This window comes from Panthera onca, chromosome E2, assembly GCF_046562875.1.
Source record: "Panthera onca isolate mPanOnc1 chromosome E2, mPanOnc1 haplotype 2, whole genome shotgun sequence".
In the NCBI taxonomy this organism is placed as follows: domain Eukaryota; kingdom Metazoa; phylum Chordata; class Mammalia; order Carnivora; family Felidae; genus Panthera; species Panthera onca.
In genome coordinates, this window is record NC_138353.1 from 355,749 (window position 1) to 376,829 (window position 21,081).

The window sequence follows — 21,081 nt, forward strand, 5'->3', positions numbered from 1 at the left end:
TGCCACCAGCAAGCCAGAAAGACAGTCCTCACCAGAAAGCAACGCTGTTGGCACCTTGATCTTAGATTTCCAGTCTGCAGAACTATGAGAAAATAAATGTTGCTTACTCCACCCAGCCTGTGGTATTTCGTCATAGCAGCACGAATGGACTAATATAGCTAAGAATGGATTTTTACATTTTTAAATCCGTTTTTCACCATGTGTGAAAAGGATGGGACAAAGGCTGTATGCGGTCCACAGAGCCTAAAATAGTTCCTACCTGGCCCTTTAGAGAGAGTGCTAGGTGAAGCCTACTTTCAAGGAAGGCCGCCAGCAGGCAAAAAGCCATGTGTCCTGGCCTCGGGGGCCAGGCCCTGAGGTAGCATCTCAGCTTCATGACTCACTTGAGGGACACCTGGACATGTCCCTGAACTCCTCTAGCTTGAGCTGCTGTCCCTCATGAAGACAGTCTCCCGCATCAGGAAGTCTCACAGGACGTGAGGGGCAGTGACCCCCAGGCACCCAGTAAGCACACAGATAATGGGTGTGGTGATGGGACCCTGAACAAGGGCAGGGACCTGCTCCTCATCCCACTGTGTGCTGCACTGTGAGCCATCTAAGGGCAACTATGGCACTTTAAGGGGACACTCTCAGTGGCCCTCCTGAGTAGTCTCAGTGAGGGTCAAGGGCCCAGTGTGGCTAAATGGGGTATGGAGGCCTAGTTCTGCCCATCCTTGATAACTTGCTGAGCAGCCATCACAAACAGTCTGAGCCACAGGGCACCAGCTGTCCCAGGAGACCAGGTGTAGAAGCCTCATGCTGGGTCTGATCCTAGAAGCTCCTGGTTCATCCATACAGGGAAGGTGCTTTATCTGCAAAGAGCTCTTGGCTTTCACATGAAGGCTAAGGACAACATTACAGTGCTCTTATGGGCTGGCCTGAGGACCTGGGTGCTAGTCCTGGACCCATTTTGCAGCTGAGGAGACTGAGGCAAAGAGAGAAAAGGTCCCTAACTCACCTGGGATGGGACTGGCTGAGAATGTGCTTCCATTTCCTCCTCATACCTGAATAAGCTGTTGTGGAGAGGGCAGGGATCCTCAGAAGGCAGGGCTGGCGAAAGAGGGAGCAATTAGCAATTCAGCCCCTCCTCAGTAAGCCCACGGGACAGAAACCACCCACAACCCCAACAAAGGAGAGGCCTGCCAATGCCATCTGATGAACATTCCCCTGGGGTTTGAGTAGCTGGGAGACAGGGCTGTGACCAGTTTCCTAAAAGTCCAAGGCTCTGAGGTCAGCTGTGGCAGCCAAGCCAGCTTTCCAGATGTGGAGTGGGCCAGCCAGCCCAGGTCCTAGCCTAGGGATGGACATGGGCTGCCCCAGGCTCAAGGTAAATGCCCAGGTACATGCTGGTGTGTCTGAACTGTGACCCCACAGATACACAGCCAACCCTAGACACCTAAGTAAAGGACTGGCCAGTTTCTCCTGTCATTTCAAGAGACTAAATCGGAGGAGATACAAGCAGAGTGTTAAGACAATTGTACGATTTTAAGATACCTCAATGAAACATCAGCTAATTTCCCACGAAAACCGCACAATTTTTGAATACCAGTGACACATGAACTGGCTTCAAAAAGAAAAAAAGACTCACAATTTTAAAATATCACAATAAAACATCAGCTGGTTTCCAAAAATGGGGGTAGGGGGAATGGGGACAAGGAGGATAAAAATCCCCAGGAGGACAACTAAGGGCTCTGTAGGGGGTGTCACCCCGGGTATGTGCTCCCCCAAGCTACTCTGGAGGTACAGGACGCTGCCCCCGCGTGGCATGTGCCCATCACCTGCTGCTTTACTTGTTCGCCATTGCTTCCCATACCCTACTTGTCTAATAGCTTGGCTGCAGGCATGTGACTGTCCCACTGAGACAGCTGGGTGAGAATCCCATGAAATATGGCCGCCAAACCTTCCCCATATTTGACTCCTGCTCACCCACTTGCACCAGAAGCACACCCACACCTGTGTACGCCCACACACCAACTCTCGTCACTGGTCATTTGGGATGACGACCCAACATTCCAGAAATATATGCTGCATTTGTGTGTCTGTTCACATGGAGCTCCTGCTCATTCCGCCAGATGGCACCTTTCACTTGCATGGTGCCATCCAGGTCACAAAGAACCTTGAACCCTCACCCCCTTGAAACTCAGAACAGCTACCGTCTGGGCTGGAGGCCCACGGAGACTCGTGACTCTCATTCATTGCTTCCGGGAGGCAGACACTCACTCTTCTCCCAGGACTGAATGCTAGCATTTTTCTTGTTCTACTTTCTCTGTAAAACCATTTCCCCGGAGAATCAAAAAGCACCAGGGGAAATCGTGCTCTCCCCATGCTTCACATTTGTGGCAGTTCTCACCTCTGCCTTCAAATGTCCGGACAGTCTCCTCTACCAGTGTCATCTCCTCTTCGAGCTTTTCCAGGTGCTGCGTTTCTCATAGGTCCTGAGCTCCGCGGACAGTATGCTGGGGGCAGCCCCTAGCCACAGTCAGCAGGAGCACGGTGGTTGCAGATGGGCCAGGACCTCAGCACCTGCAACTGCTGGAGCCACAAAGGCACCAGAGGCAGCTTCCCACTGTTCTCCCACTTCCAAGACAGTCTCTTTCGAGAACTCTGCTGATTCCAATGCAGCGAGGTCTGAGAACTCCTTTTCTGAGCTTCATTCTGCAGACATTCTCTTCTGGTCATCACCTTCGTGGTGGGTCCCAATCTCTCTCACAGAGACCTCATATTCTTCAGGCAAATAGAGCACCCAAGTCCTCTGAGAATTGCTGTAAAAAGGGGAGAGTGCTGAGCAACAAATTCAATACTGAAGCAGAAGATGATGGCTTCAAAACGCAGGGCTGTGTCTGACCTTGGCGCTCAGGCCAGTACAGATAAGGCAGCAATAAACATGCAAGAAACAGAATGCCAGAATGTTTCGAATAGCTGTCAAATAAGAAATCTTAGAGGAAAACCATTTATATCCTACGAAAAAACATTAAAGTCAGAACATAAGTCTGTGACAAAAAGTTCAACTTTCAACTTTAGAGCTGGTGTGAGTACGCATTTACCTGACTCCCAGAACAACCCCCACCCCAAGAAGGCAAAAGTTCCATCCATCCATAACAATGCTGGAATGGCCACACCGTCCACAGCACACCTAACATACTGTGTGCATAACAGGTTGTGTAACTCTGTAGGCCTAGATTATCCATGACTCGCACGTTTCAAAGAAAGGCCTGTTCCCTGACCAGCTAGCTGCTGGGAGGTAACCTCTGAGCAATTAGGGATATCCTACCTGATAAATTGTCTCTGTTTACTTGGGGACACCATACACAGTGTGCATCAGGCTCAACTAAAGGACCAGGCCATGAAAAGAACCCCATCTCCAGGAAGTGTGAGAAAGTTGGCCCTTTCTGCACAGCTGTGGTTCTCAACTGGGAGCAGGGGTGCCCTCAAGGGACATCTGGCAATGTCTGAAGACACGTGGTTGTCACACCTTGTAGAGGGTGGGCAGAGGTGAGAGGGGCACTAAACACTTCCCCCACCTGAGGACGACTCAGCCTCCAATGTCAACAGTGCCAAGATTTCCTAGCCTGGAAATGATTAACTCTCTGGTCTTCACATGTGTACTGAGAATCTGAGAATGATGCTTCAAGTCCGTTCTTTCTTTCTTTCTTTCTTTCTTTCTTTCTTTCTTTCTCTCTTTCTTTCTTTCTTTTTGGAGAGAGCAAATGAGCTGGGGGTAGAAGGAGAGAGGAAGAAAGAGAGAGGGAGGGAGAATCTCAAGCAGGTTCCATGTTCAGCAAAGAGCCCGAAATGGGGTTCAATCACACAACCCTGGGATCATGACCTGAGCCAAAATCAAGAGTCAGACACCCAATTGAGTCACCCAGGTGCCCCTGAAATCCTTCCTGACCCCTCCTTCACACTCACCTATCACATTCAGTTAGTCACAAAGACCTGGGGTCCCCCACATTTCAAATATGCACCTCTCCACACCCTTGGTTCCCAATGTCTGGCCTATTGCTTTTTGATTGAGTTACTGAAGAAGATCTGACTGGGTCCTATCTCCTGTCTTTCCCCCTTTCTCCCAGGAAGCCACAGAAGCCATAGTAGAATGCAGCTTCTGTCACTGTGTGGCAGTTTCCCACTGTCTTCAGGTTCAAGTTCAAGTTCCTCCACAAGCTCTGGAAGTTCCTTTCTGTATTAAAAGTACACATGATGGGGTACCTGGGTGGCTCAGTCAGTTAAGCATCCGACCTCAGCTCAGGTCATGATCTCATGGTTTGTGAGTTCGAGCTCCACGTTGGGCTCTGTGCTGACAGCTCAGAGCCTGGAGCCTGCTTCAGATTCTGTGTCTCCCTCCCTCTCTGCCCATCCCCTGCTCACGCTCTGTCTCTCTCTCTCTCAAAAATAAATAAACATTACAAAATTTTTTTTTTAAAAGTACACATGATATGGGGCACATGAGATGGGGTGGCTCAGTCAGATGAGCATCCAACTTCAGCTCAGGTCACGAGCTGTGCTGACAGCTCAGAGCCTGGAGCCTGCCTTGGATTCTGTGTCTCCCTCTCTCTGTCCCTCCCCCACTCACACTCTCTTTCTCTCTCTCTCTCTCTCTCAACAAAAAAAACATAAAAAAATTTTTTAAAGTACACATGAGAGGCGCCTGAGTGGCTCAGTCGATTGAGCGTCCGACTTCAGCTCAGGTCATGATCTCGCGGTTGGTGAGTTCAAGCCCCACATTGGGCTCTGTGCTGACAGCTCAGAGCCCAGAGCCCACTTCAGATTCTGTGTCTCCCTATCTCTCTCTGCCCCTCCCCCACTTGCATTCTGTCTCTCAAAAATTAAAATAAACATTAAAACAATAAAATAAAATAAAATAAAATAAAATAAAATAAAATAAAATAAAATAAAAAGTACATATTAAATGCCAGTTCGGGCACTGAGTTGGGAAAAACCCTGTCTGTTCTCCCAAGATTCTCCTTTACTCCTACATTCTCAACAGTCCTGACCCTTCTGCTCACCAAATGTGGGGGTTTTTCCCATACCAAACACTTCTCTGTGACACCAGCAGGGTGTCCAACAATTTAACTCAACTCAGATCCCACATCTTAAGGGCTCAATTCCACAAGACTGCCCCAATCCCTCCAGATGCCAACCATAAGCAGCAGGTTCCCAAGTTACCCACAACTCCTCTCTGACTTAGCTACAAATTGAAAATTCCCATGACCTCCTCTCCTTAGATCCTATATTTGTTGGAGTGGCTCACAGAACTCAAAGTAATGTACACATTTGCCAGTTTATTAAGGTATATGACAAAGAACACAGATGAACAACCAGATAAAGAGATACACAGGGTGCCATCTTGCCATCTTGGTTCTCTGCCTCTCCCTCTGGTATGCTGCTGCCCAGCCCACTGTCCCTTTCTTAGCATCTTTCATCAAGGACCTGCCCCTCAGCCTCTCTCACTTGGAAGCTCAACACAATCTGCCTCAGGCTACCAGCCACCCTCTCTGCCTGCCACGGATGGTGTTTGAGTCCTAGGTGGTATGAGACACATCCGCCCCATCTGTATCCCCACTACAGCAGCAAGTCCATGCTCTGACTCCCTCTTCCCACCCCTCTCACTACTGTCCGATCTGCGCAGACAAACCTGCCTCTTAATTCACTCCAGTCAATGACCCTAGGCTCTACCACCTTCCAGGCACTGACTCCTCTAAGCCAAAACCCTCCCAAGTGGCTCCCCTCAACTTCTCAGGGGAGAGATTTCCCTTCTAGTCAACTAAACTCCTGCATCCCAGTACCCCCAACCCTTACTTCCATGCTTCTGCTCCTCACAGCTAGGCCCTTGGAGCAGCCAACACCTCAGTCCCCTCTTCTTCACTCTGTCCATGCTCTCTCTACCCTCACTCTTTTTTTTTTAATTTTTTTTAATGTTTATTTATTTTTGAGACAGAGAGAGACAGAGAATGAACGGAGGAGCGTCAGAGAGAGGGAGACACAGAATCTGAAACAGGCTCCAGGCTCTGAGCTGTCAGCACAGAGCCCGACGCGGGGCTCGAACTCACGGACCGCGAGATCATGACCCGAGCCGAAGTCGGCCTCTTAACCGACTGAGCCACCCAGGCGCCCCACTCTACCCTCACTCTTGAACACACACGCTGCAAATGCACACCACACCCAATAAAGCGGACAAAGATTCTAGATGATGCCATCTTATTCTGACACTCCTGCCCATCCTTGGGCAGTCTCCTCCTGCCTATAACCATTTCTACTCTCCCATCCTCTCCTTGTCTGGAGGCATCCAAGGGCAAGGGCTGGGAACACTACTCTGCAGACAGACTGACTGCTTTCAAAGTCCCAGCTCCACCACTTGCCTCTGTAGGCCCTAAACAGCCCTCCTTAACCTCACTAGGCCTCCGTTTCCTGATCTGTAGACATCTGGGAGAACAGCAGGCCTTGTGTCATCGTGCTTCTGTGAGGATTAAATGAGCTGTATTTATAGAGCTCAACATCATGCGACACACAGGACACAGCACATTTAGTCACATACATTATACATAAATTCCTCTTCTATGCCTCCTGCTGGACCTGGGAGGGGGCTGGTGCGGCAGGGTCTCTCCTTGTCTCCTCTGTCTCCAGGGCTGGGGCAGAGGTTGTTTTCTTCTTCTTCCTTTCACAGCTTCCTCTTTCCCTGCCTGGAGAGTGGGGTTTCAAGTGCTGTGCCAGGCTTCAAGTTCAGCCCAGACCTCCCTCCCAGGCTCCCTGCCAATGCCACTTCCTCCTCTATTTCCAGCCCACCTCCTATCCACTCCTCAACTCAACACAGCCGAGTGACCAGGAATTCTGTGACCTCCATCCTGGCTCCTCACTAGAAATGGGAACTCAAGAGTCCTCAGCTCTTCCCACCCCGTTGGCATTCCCTCTTGCACAGTTATTTCCACAGCCAGACGTTTCTACTCTGAGGCTCTTTGAAATCCAACTCTAATGCCTCACGTACCGGATAGCTTCATGTCCCTGTTCTTCACACCTCCAGCCCCTTCTCTCTCCCAGCCCTTAACCTGGGGTATCAACAAACACAATGAACACCCTGGGCGCAGAGTTGATTGATGCTCTACCTGGACTGCCCCTAATTCTTTGTTCGCTTGGAAAGCATACACTTGCTCTTCAAACTGAGTTCAAGTTCACATACCAGTGGAAGAAAACGCGTCCAAGTTCTGAGGCTGGGGTGGCCTCTGGGTAAAGGAAGCCTCACTTGCCTGGTTCTGCTGCCGGGAGGCCTAGGCTACCACCACCTGCACAGAGCGCCCCCGGGGTAGGTGGGGTTAACAACCTGAGGAAAGAAAAGAGACGCGAGGCTGGGTCTGGGTGGGCAGGCCCCAGATTCCCACAGGCCGGCCAGAAACCCTCAACAACAGCTGGTCTCCTTTGCGGCGGGAGAGCTTCAACCAAACCGGCTCCCGGCCGCGCCCCGGAGCAGGAGAACCTCAAACTAGATCACACCCAGCCGCTCTCTGCAGCAGGAGAGGCCCTGGCTGCACCAGCTCCCTCCCAGTTTCTGTACAGAGAGGGACTCGCTTCCGACAGGCCCAGCGCGGCCCCGCAGGCGCAACGACCTCGGCCAGTCCCCTGACTTCCCGGGCACCGCCCAGATAACTTCGGTCCGGCCTGGCCCCGCCCTCCAGCCCGCCCCGCCCAGCCGACAGCGGAGCCTCCGCGTGGGTCCCGGATTTCAGGCTCACCTGAGCGTGCGGATCAATGGCTGCGCTTCCGGTGGACGGCGGAAGTGCGCGCGCTGGGCGTAACGGACTGCAAATCCCAGAAAGCCGCGCGCCGGTGGCGGTTTTTCCCGCGGCGGCGACCGTTCTTCCAGGCGACTGTTCGAGGGCGGAGGTGTTTGTGCGCCGGCGGCTCCCTGGGACTCAGAGTCGGCCGTCTCCCTTTTACGGCGGCTCGTGTTGTGGTTTCGAGTGTGGTTTCCCTTGGGCTGTGCTCTTTGGCGTGCCTCTCCGCTCGGCCCGGGTTAACGGACGCGACTCTGACTCTCCTCAGCCGGCAACCGAGGCCGCGACGCCAGAATGGCGGACGTCTGCGATCTACGTCGAGGGCGGGATTCGCGTCTGAACTGCGCTCGGCCGCATCCTTTCCTCGTCGGCCTTTCCAGCGCGTCGACCTGCTGTGGAAGTGAACGAAGACGCCTTGAAAGGGTCTAGACCCCTTTAAAGCGAGGGAGTCCGCCACCATCCTGGGCCTTTGGCGGAGGCTCGAAGGCGGGCACGGAAAGCTTTTCAGCGACAAGCAGGAGAGGCCTCGGGTGCGCCTTGGATGCACTTTGGCGAGTGTGGAAGTTGGAGACGGGCTAACTAAGCGGGTCATCCTGTCTGGGATGGCTTAGGGAGTATATTTGGCTTTCTCCGGTTGGCCCGAAGTGGGCCAGGGACAAAAAAATAGGTAAGCTGACAGTTAGTGACCAAGTCCTGAATGTGGGGGCCTGTAGCCGGAGAGGTTGTGGGTCTGTTCTGTTAGGTGTGGTCTGCCCGTTGTTGTGTTTGCAGCCTCACTGCGTCGTGGGGCGCAGAGTGTGAGACCTTCCACCTGCTGACCTGCCACAGGAACCTTCCCAGGCCGGCCTGCTGGCGGGAGCCACTCTGGCTCTGCCTGAACGTCGTAAGCTCCTGATTGTTCCCTCGTGTCTGGGGTGCTCTTGTGACCAGCCTTCCTCGCTTGGACTCTTCTGGGCCTGACCTCGTTGGTTGCTTTACCCAACAACAATCAGCTTCTTAACTTGCGTATTTCATACTTGTTAACATGACCCTGCAATTTGTAGATTCTTCCAGGAAGTCTGGAATCTGACTTCCAAAGGGAGAGTCTTGATGGAGTGGGCTCGTGCCTCTTGCTGTGTCACTGAATTAGACAAAAGCCCTTTGGCCAAGGAGAAACGACAGGTCTGCTGGGGGCTTCTGGGGAAGTTCCCCCCTCAGTAATTGACATAGACCATAGGGTGTCTCCTTTTATTGTCTTTGAACAGCATTGTCTGCACATAATGTGTAGAACCGTACTGCCGTGCCAGCACCTTGAAGAGGCCAGCCCAAGGGGCAAAGTCGCCATGCTGAGAATGGCAGAGCAGAAAGATGGAAAGAACCAGAGTCACCGAATCAACTAATACTGCCTGTGGCCATCTTGGGACTTTTCCTTATGATACCATAAACGACCTTGTTTATTTTTATTATGGAAAACTTCAAACATACAAGAGTAAGGTGAATAGTGTGATGAAAACGCATACTTCTCTCCATGCATTTACTCAACTTCTTTTACTCACCTCATTCTGTTCTTTAAATTTATCCCCACTTGCTCCCAGCCACCACTGGATTGTTTTGAAGCAGATTCCCTATCATTTCACTCATAAATAACTAAGGTTATCTGTAAAAGATAATGATTTCTGGCAGAATAGGAAAATCCATAGAGAAAGTAAATTAGTGGTTGCCTAGGACTGGGGAAGTTTGAGGGAAAATGAGTGACTGCTAAATGGATATTGGTTTCTTTTGGGGGTGATGAAAATGGCCTAAAGTTGATTGCAGTGATGGTTGTAAAACAGTAAAAAACCATTGAATTGTACAGTTTAAGTGGGTGTGTGTGAATTATGTTAATAAGGCTGTTTAAAAATCAGTACATAAGGTTGCCAACACCTATTGGAAAAACATATAATGGGGGAAAAAGATGACTTCTGAATACATAACCATAGTCATTAACACACCTAAAAATATTAGCAAAAATTCCTTAATATCAAATATCCAGTGTTAATTCCACTTGTGTCCTTTTTTTTTTTTTTTTTTTTTTTTAAGCATTTTGTTTATTTAAATTAGGATCTGAACAAGATTCACACTTCACATTTGGTTAATGTGTGCTTCAGTCTTATAATTTAGGGATTTGCCCCATATGTGCTTTTTCCTTTTATTTCCATCTGTTGAAACTAGGTAAATTTTCCAAAAGGATTTACTACTTTCTGGATTTTGGTGATAGTATCCTTGTGGTGTCATTTCTTGTTCCCTTATTTTCCTGTGAATTGGTAGTTGAACCTTGAGGCTTAATTAGATTCAAGTTTGTTATGCTTGCCAATCCTTTATAAGTGGTGCATGTGTTTTCTTTGGAATCATATCAGAAGGTACGTAATGTCTGGTGCACTTCTGTGATGTTTATTTTGATCAAGGGTTGACAGCTTGATCCATTTATTATAGAATTGTCCAGCATTTTTCGCAGAGTGGTTTTCGCAGTCATTGAAGATTGTTGCTTATACCCATTATTACCCATTATTTTATTAGGAGTTACAAAATGGTTATTTTCTAATTACATCATTTCTTCTGCATCTTTTTGCTGCATCTTCTGCATTCTTCCATAAGGAAAAACTTTCCCTCACAAACGTTTTGGTTACTCTAAGGAGGTAGAGTTTATTCAAGAAAAGCAGGATAAATGCTTCATTCTTTGCCTATGCTTTGAGAAAATAGATATATTAGCATTTTCCAAAGGTAGCCAGTGAGTATGTTTTATATACATGATTTTTAACATATTTTATCTGTTTTAATCTATTACAGTGAATAATTTGATGCTCCAACTGTCCAAATGTTGGCCACAAGCAGCTCCCTCTATGCTGACTCCTGTGTCCTTTTGACATGATCTCAAGCTTTTGATAACTTCTTTGCTTTCCAGTCAGAGAAGATGTTGCAAGGCTCATTCTGTAAATTTCCTGCCCCACCCTGGAATTAGGCACTTCTCTGAGGAATCCTGGTTCTTTTTAGTGGGAAGTGTGTTTTAGAGACCTGGGCACTAAGAGTACCATTACTACTAGAGTAGTTATTGTTATAAACCTCTTTTTTTTTTTTTTTTTTAAATGTTTTATTTATTTATTTTTTGAGACAGAGAGAGACAGAGCATGAGCAGGGGAGGGGCAGAGAGAGAGGGAGACACAGAATCTACCTCTTCCTTAGGTAAAGGTCCTATACCACACATGGTCCTGTGATGTACTCTGTTGTTCCCACCTAACCATTTGGCTGGGGAGACCACTCTGGCAGCTGCCCTGGGCAGTATTGGGTGGCATGATGGCAGTTCTTCCACCAGGCCCCTAGTGATGCCATGTAATCTGTGTCCAGCTTTTTGCTATTAAAAATAGTGCTGCAATGGATACTCCTCTGCCTACGTAATTTTGTATTTCTGCCAGTGTATATTTGGAATAGAAGTGAAAGATAAATGTATATGTACTTTTGCCCAATTCCTCTCCCTTGGGATTGTACCTTATTACATTCTACCAGCAATGTATGGGAGGGTGTACAGTCTCATCACCTGAGTGTGGCAAAGTTTGATGCCAAACTTTGACCCTATGTGAATCTGATAGGTAAGAAACAGTATTTCAGTGTAGTTCTTATTGGCATTTCTCTAATTATGAGTAGAATTTCTCTAATTATGAGCATCTTTTAATATGTTTAAGAGCCATTTCATTTTTTCTGTGAACTGTTCATATTTTGCCCATTTTTCTTTCTTCTTTTTTTTTTTTTATTTTTATTTTTTTAACGTTTATTTATTTTTGAGACAGAGAGAGACAGAGCATGAACGGGGGAGGGTCAGAGAGAGGGAGACACAGAATCTGAAACAGGCTCCAGGCTCTGAGCTGTCAGCACAGAGCCCGACGCGGGGCTCGAACTCACGGACCGTGAGATCATGACCTGAGCCGAAGTCGGACGCCCAACCGACTGAGCCACCCAGGCACCCCAATTTTGCCCATTTTTCTATAAGGTTGTTAGTCTTTTACTCTAGCTTTAGAAGTTCTTGATTAGCAATGTTAACCTGTAGCTTATATTACAAATTGCAATTTTTTGTTTTGTAATCTTTTTGAAAAAATTTTTAAAGTTTATTTATTACTGTTACAGCCAGAGCAAGAGAACGTGTATACATGCCAGAGAGGGACAGAGAGAGAGAGGGAGAGAGAATCCCAAGCAGGAGCCGCACTACCAGCACAGAGCCCAACTCGGGGCTTGAACCCATGAACCGCGAGATCAGGACCTGAGCCGAGGTCGAGAGTTGGACCCTCAACTGACTGCGCCACTGAGGCACCCTGTTTGTAATCTTTTTTATATTGCTAATAGTGTTGTGGGTTTCTTTCTCATGTAAAAGTTAATCAAATTTATGAGTTTTAACTTTATTGCTTCTGGATTTTGATTAATGGATAGGAAATATTCTCAAGTTATGGGGCAATTTACCCATGTTTCTTCTAGTACTTTTTTTTTTTTTTTTTTTTTTTTTTTAATTTTTTTTCAACGTTTTTTATTTATTTTTGGGACAGAGAGAGACAGAGCATGAACGGGGGAGGGGCAGAGAGAGAGAGAGACACAGAATCGGAAACAGGCTCCAGGCTCCGAGCCATCAGCCCAGAGCCTGACGCGGGGCTCGAACTCACGGACCGCGAGATCGTGACCTGGCTGAAGTCGGACGCTTAACCGACTGCGCCACCCAGGCGCCCCTCTTCTAGTACTTTTATGGTATAGTATGGCAATGTATGAATTCTTAGAATTTATCCTAGTGTATGGTGTGAGGAATGACTTCCATTTTATCTTTTGTCCTATGGCTCCATAGTTACACTAGCTAAGTAGCTTACATTTTCCTTACTGTTTTGAGGTACCCCTTTTATCATACACTTAAATTTCTACATGCATTTGAGTATTTCTGGATTTTCTGTTCAGTTGATCTGTATATATTCATGTGTCAATATTACAATTTTTAAGTTATGGATGCTTTGTAGTATTTTTACTATTTAGTAGAGCATACCTCATTGCCCTTCTTTTTCAGGATGATTCTGGCTGTTAACACTTTTTTTATTGTTTAGCTCTTCTAAATTGGTGGAGAGTTGAAAGAGGAGCTATTAATAATAGTAATAACGATACTAATAGATTAAGGGCTTACTGACTGTCAGCCCTGTAAAGGACATGTGTATATTAACTCAGTACTCTTCTCAACAGCCCTATAAGATAGACACTTTCTTCCCTGTTGAACAGCTAGAAAAACTGAGGCACAGGGATACCTAGTTGACTCAGTTGGTTAAGTGTCTGACTCTAGATTTTGGCTCAGACTTCAGCTGTCTCTGTTTTGACCTCACACTTTCCAGTAGGGTTCTTCTTTCCAGCTTGTCTCTTGGCTAAGACAGAAGACCCTGATGGCAAAGCATCCCCTGAGGGGAACCAAAACTACCCCCCCCCCCCATAAGGACTGCCCTGAGCCAGCAAGACCCCACCTGTGATTGACTCCAAGACATTGATTTGACTCCATTGATTTGACTCTCAATATCTACCTGCATGTACCCACCCACCTTTGCTCCACTTTTTCCTTTTATAAACACGGAAATATTCTCATCACTTTGGAGATAGTCTTTGAGACATTAGTCCGCTGTCCAACTGGTGTTGGCCTCATTGAAATTAATTCTTTTTTTTTTTTCTTTAGACTTTTTTTAATGTTTATTTTTGAGAGACAGAGACAGAGCACAAGTGGGGAAGGAACAAAGAGAGAGAGGGAGACACAGAATCCAAAGCAGGCTCCAGGCTCCAAGCTGTCAGCATAGAGCCCGATGCAGGGCTTGAACTCATGAACCACGAGATCATGACCTGAGCTGAAGTCGGACGTTTAACTGACTGAGCCACCCAGGCGCCCCGAAATTAATTCTTTTCTTGTTTCAACACTTGTCTCTCTGCCTTTGGATTTTGTCAGCATTGTGTGGCCAACCCTGGTCTGTTAGGGACCCCTGGAGCCAGGTGTGCTTGCATCCAGGTGCCTGGGCTACAAAAGAAGCTGAGGTTTCATGCTGAGTTAAGATGGTTCTTTAGGATAAAAGTCTTTATAACTATAGAGGTTCTTAAGACAAAAGTCTCAGTCCACTGGATTTTTGAATAAAGTCACTTTCATTACCGCAGCGTCTTGCCTCTCCCCTTACATAGGCCTGTTGTGTGGTGAGCAAAACAAGGTTGGACTTGGTTAGAACACCATTTTCCCTCCAGAGCTGGATGTTCTCTTAGGTCCTCTCCAAGAATAACTTACTTTAATTTGGGCTTTCTTCCCCAATTTCTACTCAGAAAGACTTGAGATGGAAGGACAATGGATCCTTAGTCTTTGAACCGTATCCCTGTTTCAGGTGGATAAAGTAATGATAATGGCAACCATATTCAACTAAAAAATAAAAAAAAGACTGCATAACATCAAATTGCTACTTTTAATTTTGCTCGTGTTACAACACTAAATTTAGTCTACTCTGTTCATCTACTCTCTGGCCCTTTAGGGTACGGTAAAGCTTATAGCTGGGGCACATTGACTACATTTATAGGGATTCTTTCTAATATGAGTCCTTTGATGTTTAATAACATGAGAATTCTAGTTAATTTTCCACACTTGGGACACTCATAAGTTTTCTCTCCAGTGTGAGTTCTCTGATGCCTAATAAGAACTCCAGATGAAAGATTTTCCACACTGAAGGTACTCATGCAGTTTCTTTGCAGTATGAATTCTCTGATGAGTAACAAAGTGAGAACTCCCACTGAAGTATTTCCCACACTGATTACACTCATAAGTCTTCTTTTCAATGTGAATTCTCTGGTGTGAAATAAAGCCAGAGCTCTGAAAAAAAATTCCTATACTGACTACACTCTTAAGGCTTCCCTCTATTATGTTTTGTTTGTTTGTTTTTTGTTTTTTTTGAGCGAGAGAGTACGCTTGAGTGTACTCGTGAGCAGGAAAGGGGCAGTGAGAGAGGGAGAGAGGATGCCAAGCAGGCTTCACGCTGTCAGCACAGAGCCTGATGCGGGGCTCAAACCCACAAACCGTGATCTCATGACCTGAGCCAAAATCTAGAGTTGGATGCTTAACTGACTGAGCCACCTAGGTGCCCATGTTATGCTTTCTTTGATAAATATTAAAATCAAGGATGTGACTGAAAGATTTCCCAGTGATTACAACAGAATAGTTTTTTTTTAAGTGTGAGACATCCTACCAAAAGCTCTCCCACATTAATGACATTCATGGGGTCTCTCTCCAGTATGAATTAAAGAATGTCTAACAGGTAAGGAGGGCCAACTGAAAGGATCCCATGTTGATTACATTCATAGTTTTTCTTGGGTATGATGAGTTCTTTATACAGTTGATTAAACTTAATTGATCAATTTCTTGAAATTGAAGTATTCTTGGATTCCTGAAATAAATTGTTTGGTCATGGTATTGTTCTTTAGATATACTGCTGGATTTGATTAAATATTTTATTTTCAACTCACATATTTATATTCATAGATGAAGCTGGGTGATACATTTCTTTTTTATACCATCTTTATCAGATGTGAGTATTATGTTATCTTCATTTAATATTTTGTGAAGCTGTTCATTGTTGATATGGAATTTTTTAACAAATTGGAATAGTTTATTCCTTAAAGTTAGATTTAAAGTCTGGGGCGCCTGGGTGGCTCAGTTGGTTAAGCATCGGACTTTGGCTTATGTCAGGATGTCATGGTTCGTGGGTTCAGGCCCCACGTTGGGATTTGTGCTAAATATTGAAAAGAAATTTAAAAGAAAGGTTTAAAGTCAGCTATAAACCCTAGGCTTTGTGTCCATGTCACTTCCATGGTAATTATTCTATTGGAGTTTTCGGCTTCTTGTTCACTTTTGTTTATTTATATTAGGAAATTTTCCATATAGTTCTGTATAATAGTCTCGTAATTCTTTTAACTGCTTCTGTACCTGTGGTTATCTTCTTTCTCATTTACATTATAATACTTTTGTTCTCTCAGTCAGGCTTTTGAGAGGTTTATTACCATAACTTTTCTTTCCCTTTGCTATCCATTTCATTTACTTTGGCTTTAATTTTCATTAACTTGAATAAATTTCTATTTTATTATTTTTGGTTTATTGTACTGTTTCTCCAGTTCCTTAAGGCAAAATATTAATTCCTTAATTTTTGATAATTCTACTTTAATAATACAATTAAGCCTGTAATTTTTCCTGCTATACAGCTTAGCTGTGCACCGTTTATTATGATGCGTCATGTTCTCTTTTTTTTTTAATTTTTTTTTACTATTTATTTTTGAGAGAGCCAAGACAGAGCACAAGTGGCAGAGGAACAGAGAGAGTGGTGGACACAATTCAAAGCAGGCTCCAGTCTCTGAGCTGTCAGCACAGAGCCTGCCGCAGGGCTCGAACTCACTGACTATGATATCATGACCTGAGCCGAAGTGGGACGCTTAACCAACTGAGCCACCCAGGCGCCCCATGTTGTGTTTTCTTTTTTAAGGGAGTTAGTAATCCAATTTTATTTTCTCTTTGGTTCAAATATTTGAAAGTTATTTCTTAATGTCCAGCAAATTAAGATGTTTTTGATAATTTTATTATTTACTCATACTTTTATTAATATATGAGCAGATAAGTCACCTGTAAAAATTTATACTTTAATATTATTTGATTAAGCACACATATATTCTTGAAATCATAGGGCACAAAAATCCTATATATACATCTATTAAATTGAACTTGTTAATTTTGTTATTCAATTTTTCATTAGGTTTATTTCATATACTAGATATGTCTGATTCCGAAGGCAGTATATTAAATTCTTTCTCCATAACTGCTTTTTCTTTGCTTTGCTCTAATCAAGTTCTCCTTGTATCTCAAATTGATTTTTGTGTCATTTAAGTGCCATTTTTTAGTTGTATATAGGTTTTAAATTGTTATTTCTTCTTTTAGAGTACCTTGATCACACCAAAATGTCTTTATCCTGATCAACCCTCTAACTTTTAATCCCACTTTGGTTGATTTTAATATTGACACATTTTATTTTGTTTGCTTTTGCAGGTATCACTTTATGTGGCACTTTATTTACTTCCAGTTATTCTTTAACATTTTGGTTTAGAGCATCTCAAATTAGAAAGGTGTGACTGAACTTTTTTTCACCTAATGTAATGGGCTCTGTTTTCTTGGGAGGGGAGGGTCTGCATTTTTTTAAAAAATGTTTGTTTTTAATGTTTATTTTGAGGGGGGTGGTTAGGGACAGAGAGAGGGAGAGAGAATCCCAAGCAGGCTCCATCCTGTCAGCACAGAACCCAACACAGGGCTCAGTCTTAGGAACCATGAGATCATGATCTGAGGGGAAATCAAGAGTTAGACGCTTAACCAACTGAGCCACGCAGGCGCCCCTATCCTCATCCATTTCTGCAAGTGCAGCTGTCTCTTCCCCCAGACGTTAGATTTGCACACTTTTCTACCGGACAGCAGTCTTTGTCCCAAGGTCACACAAGAGTCTGAGCTGAGCGTTCTACTCACTCATCCAGACTGTTAGACTTTTCCTACCTAATCAATCTCCACATGTCTGTGAGACTGAGAACCATTCCACTAGCACCAAACTAGTTCCCTTCAGGCTGCCAACCCTAGGCAGAGTGCCTGTTCCCACTCCCTCCCCCAGATCCAGTGCTTCCCAGCGAGATATACCATCCCTTTGGGCACAAATCAGCACCCACTGGTGGAAAATTGCAAATCACATATACCCCCTGCATTCGTTTGCTATTACTGCAGAAACAAATTACCACAAAGTTAGTGGCTTAAACAATACAAGTTTATTATTTTAACATTCTGGAGTTCAGAAGTCTATCACTGGACTGAAATCAAGGTGTCTCCAGGACTGTGTTCGTTCTGAAGACTCTAGGGAATGAGTCCATTTCCTTGCTTTTTCCAGCCTCTAGAGGCCACTCACATTCCTTGTCTTATGGCCATGTATCACTGCAATCGCTGCTTTTGTCATATCTTCCTCTCTTATTTGGATCCTACTGTCTCCTTCTTATAACGACCCTTGTGATGACATTGGGCCTATGGGGATAATCCGGGATAATCTCACTATTTCAAAATCCTAACATAATCACATCTGCAAAGTCCCTCTGGCCATGTGAAGCACTATTTTCACAGGTTCTGGGGCCTAGCAGTAGACATATGTGGGGGTCATCACTCTGCCTCCCCAAATCCCCCAGGAGATTCAGGCATACTGAGGCCCAATGGCAAACTTTTGAGTGTAATGGCGGGTGCTGCTGATAATGAATTATGTGTGGCTGGGAAAAGATGGGAGACCACCAGCTGCATATATTCAAATTCTGCATCATCTCATCCTACTTTAAGGAAAGTGGGAACTCTTCCATTCACTTCAGAGATAAATTTCTCGGCTTCTAAAGCAGCCAACTGGATTTCAAATTTGGATGTTAAAGTGTCCATAGCCTTGCAGTTAGTGATCCCAAACCTCAGGGCCCCAGATGAGTTACTGGGCAAGCCTACCCTCATCTGTTCACCTCCTCTGAAGGGATGATTTCTCCTCTCCTCATTCACTACCCAACATCTTGCAGCCTGGTCACAGTTTCAGCTGACACCACCATTTCTCATTTCGCTGAGGAAACAAGTCCTCAGCATCCTTTATGACCTCATTTCATGGAAGTTACATGGTGTAACTTCTGCTGACCCTATTGGTGGAAGCAGTCACAAGCCCAGCCACATTCTAGGAATGGAGGAAAGGCAAAGAGTTTGTGGCCATATTTGAAACTGCCATAGATGTGAAAGCAGTCAGCACACCTCCTTCAGTGACCATCTTCTGGCAACAAAACTGTGTATGGCATTTCAGGATTAAGTGACCTCATTTGAGCACTGTGGCATTCCCCAGTGGACACTGGGCATCATGGTGAGGCCACTCCCCCAAGTAAATGGACATCCCTACATCATCAGTACTTGGAGAAGGAGCTGCTGATGTTCTCCTGTTAAAGATCTCCAACTGTGTAGTGGGAGGGCAGTGGGGCCCTGGCAAGTTCTTCAGCCCCAAATGTTTCATCTCTCAAAGAAGCTACCATGGAGATGTTATACAGCAGTCATGAGCCCTGTGCCTGATGCATGAAAAGCAATACGACAGCTAGTGTGCCATCACCATTCCCCAGGCACCTGGCCTCTGGGCTTCTCTAGTCTGTCTCCAGCACTCCTGTAGATAAAGGAGTGAAACACGCTCACTCCAGATGGCATGACTGTGCCTCACCCTTGTCAGTGTTATGATCCCAAGGGCTCTGAAGAGGTGTGCCCTGTAGCAGTCAACTAATATCTGATGAGCATAAGTTCAACATCTGACCCAGAGTCTTAGGACATAGTTTGAAATGTTATGTACAACTTGAGAGAGCAGAGGTAGAGTCATGGAGCAAGGAGTGGATGGGTTGCAGGTTACAGGCTGTGTGACCTGGAGAAAGGATTTTAATCTATCATCTCATGTAAAATGTGAAACACAGGCACCAACACGAACATTCCTGGGAAGCTCCCCACCCCCCCTTGCCGGGGGTTTCCCTCCCTCTAGGCCTCCAATGGTTGGTTGCTTAAGATTACCATTCCCTGAATCGAACATTCCCTGCATCCTGATGATGCTCTGAGGATCAGGGTTAGGATGACCCACTCATCCTAACTCATTTGGAATCTTGGGCCAGAGGGACTGTGGCCTTTTGCAGAGTCTGCTAGAACTGGTCTGACAATCTCCTTCACTTTGTTTTAACACTGCTTATTTTAAGTATCAAATTATTAATGAAAGAAATTTAATAGGTGGAAAAAAACCCACAGAGATTTCTATCACAGAAATATATAGTTTATTTATCTTTGTTCTCTTTTAGTCCTTGTCCATATGCATAAATACCACAAATATAATATCAGTGCACAGACTTTTTGGTACCTGGCTTTTTAAACTTACATTATAAACATGGTCAGGTTTCACTAGTATCACTTTTAATGACCAAATGAGCAAACAAATTATAACAGCAAATCAAGTGAGTGAAAAATTAAATGTTTTTCCAACTTATATTCACTAGCAATAACTCCCCACCAGTTTTCTCATTTACTTGTGTGCAGGGTGGTCTCCCTGGTTGTCTTTTGGTCTTGAGAACGTCATCACTCAGTGCTGCTTTTCATATTCAGTTCCAAATGCCAACCACGCCCGTTCGTGTTACATTGCAGGATCATGCTGAGAAGGCCATGTCTCTTCAACCGGCTCAGCTTGAGGGCTATGAGGTAGGCTGTTTCTTCTTGCATTTCACCCCACTGTGCGTCTTCTGATGCCCAATGAGGTGCGAGCTCTGGGTGAAGGCCTTTCCACATTTGCTGCACATGTAGGGGCGCTCCCCCGTGTGCGTTCTCTGGTGCCGGATGAGATGGGAGCTCTGGCGGAAGGCTTTCCCACAGTCCTGACACTGGTAGGGCTTGGCTCCGGTGTGAGTCCGCAAGTGCTGGGAGATGGCCGAGCGGTCATTGAAGGTCCGCCCACACTCGTGACACTCGAAAGGCCTCTCTCCGGTGTGGACTCTCTGATGTTGTGTGAGGGAGGAGCTCTGAACAAACGCCTTCCCGCAGTCCTGACACACGTAGGGCTTCTCTCCTGTGTGGATTTTTTTATGTACAGAGAAATATCTTGGATTCCGGAACGTTTTGCCACATTCACTGCATCGGCAAACTTGGCTCCCTTTGTGAATTCTTGTGAACGTAATCTGCTGAGTGCTCCGGCTGAAGGCTCTCCCACAACCACTGTTTTCTCTGGCTTTTTCCCCTTTGTGGCCCTTCTGATGAATTTTTACACATGGACCACGCGTCACCTTCTTAACCCGCGAGCCACGCTTGCGCAAGCGTTTCCTGGGCAGAGTTTTCTGGAGTGAAATAGGGCTGGTGACAAGGCCAGTGTTTGCCCGGGACTGGGGGCTTTTCTGAGGGAGGGTTTCTTCCTGAGTGAGCTCCACTTGCTTCAGTGCTGTGTCCAAGACTTCCTGGGTCCCACCCTGCAAGATGTCTCTTGAGGTAGAGGACCAGGTGTCATCCCTTGAGAATTCTTCCATTTTTAGGTCAGGGGCTGGTTCTTCCTCAGGGATGTCAGACTTTGGAGTTAACTCTTTACTTTCCAGTGTAGTCTCCCACCCTGAAAGAACCCAAAAGATACAGATACTATAGAGAGAAAGTGGCAAAGGGGGCTATCAGTATGACATCATCAAGTATTCAGAAGCTGGG

General features: G+C 45.7%; 2 protein-coding genes and 1 long non-coding RNA gene across 20 annotated transcripts in view; 1 reads left to right on the forward strand and 2 right to left on the reverse strand.

Moving 5' to 3' along the window:
• The window catches only part of ZNF544 (zinc finger protein 544), a 14,398-nt gene extending 6,549 nt beyond the window's left edge, over nucleotides 1-7,849 (reverse strand). For 2 of the 10 annotated variants that reach the window (XM_060652340.3, XM_060652338.3), the window contains exons 1-2: nucleotides 998-1,085; nucleotides 33-82 (exon numbers count right to left, since the gene is read on the reverse strand). Coding sequence is in view for 8 of the 10 variants with exons in the window: in XM_060652331.3 (XP_060508314.1) it covers nucleotides 998-1,089; nucleotides 2,390-2,432 (135 nt within the window). In the remaining 2 variants the exon portion in view is untranslated. Of the gene's footprint in view, nucleotides 1-32; nucleotides 83-997; nucleotides 1,090-2,389; nucleotides 2,802-3,560; nucleotides 5,971-6,571; nucleotides 6,717-7,178; nucleotides 7,735-7,760 lie in introns of those variants that run through there. The other 8 variants (XM_060652331.3, XM_060652335.3, XM_060652330.3 and 5 more) reach the window with 8 other exon arrangements.
• A 380-nt stretch (nucleotides 7,850-8,229) lies between these two features.
• The window catches only part of LOC132691244 (uncharacterized), a 38,229-nt gene continuing 25,377 nt past the window's right edge, over nucleotides 8,230-21,081 (forward strand). For 2 of the 3 annotated variants that reach the window (XR_014136168.1, XR_014136169.1), the window contains exon 1: nucleotides 20,008-20,097. This is a non-coding gene — a long non-coding RNA (uncharacterized LOC132691244). Of the gene's footprint in view, nucleotides 8,470-9,046; nucleotides 9,276-11,936; nucleotides 12,124-16,881; nucleotides 16,959-20,007; nucleotides 20,098-21,081 lie in introns of those variants that run through there. The other variant, XR_014136170.1, reaches the window with a different exon arrangement.
• ZNF274 (zinc finger protein 274) overlaps nucleotides 20,091-21,081 on the reverse strand; it is a 29,911-nt gene continuing 28,920 nt past the window's right edge. For all 7 annotated transcript variants that reach the window (XM_060652342.3, XM_060652341.3, XM_060652343.3 and 4 more), the window contains one exon: nucleotides 20,091-20,992. In XM_060652342.3, coding sequence (XP_060508325.2) covers nucleotides 20,091-20,992 — 902 coding nt within the window. The remainder of the gene's footprint in view (nucleotides 20,993-21,081) is intronic.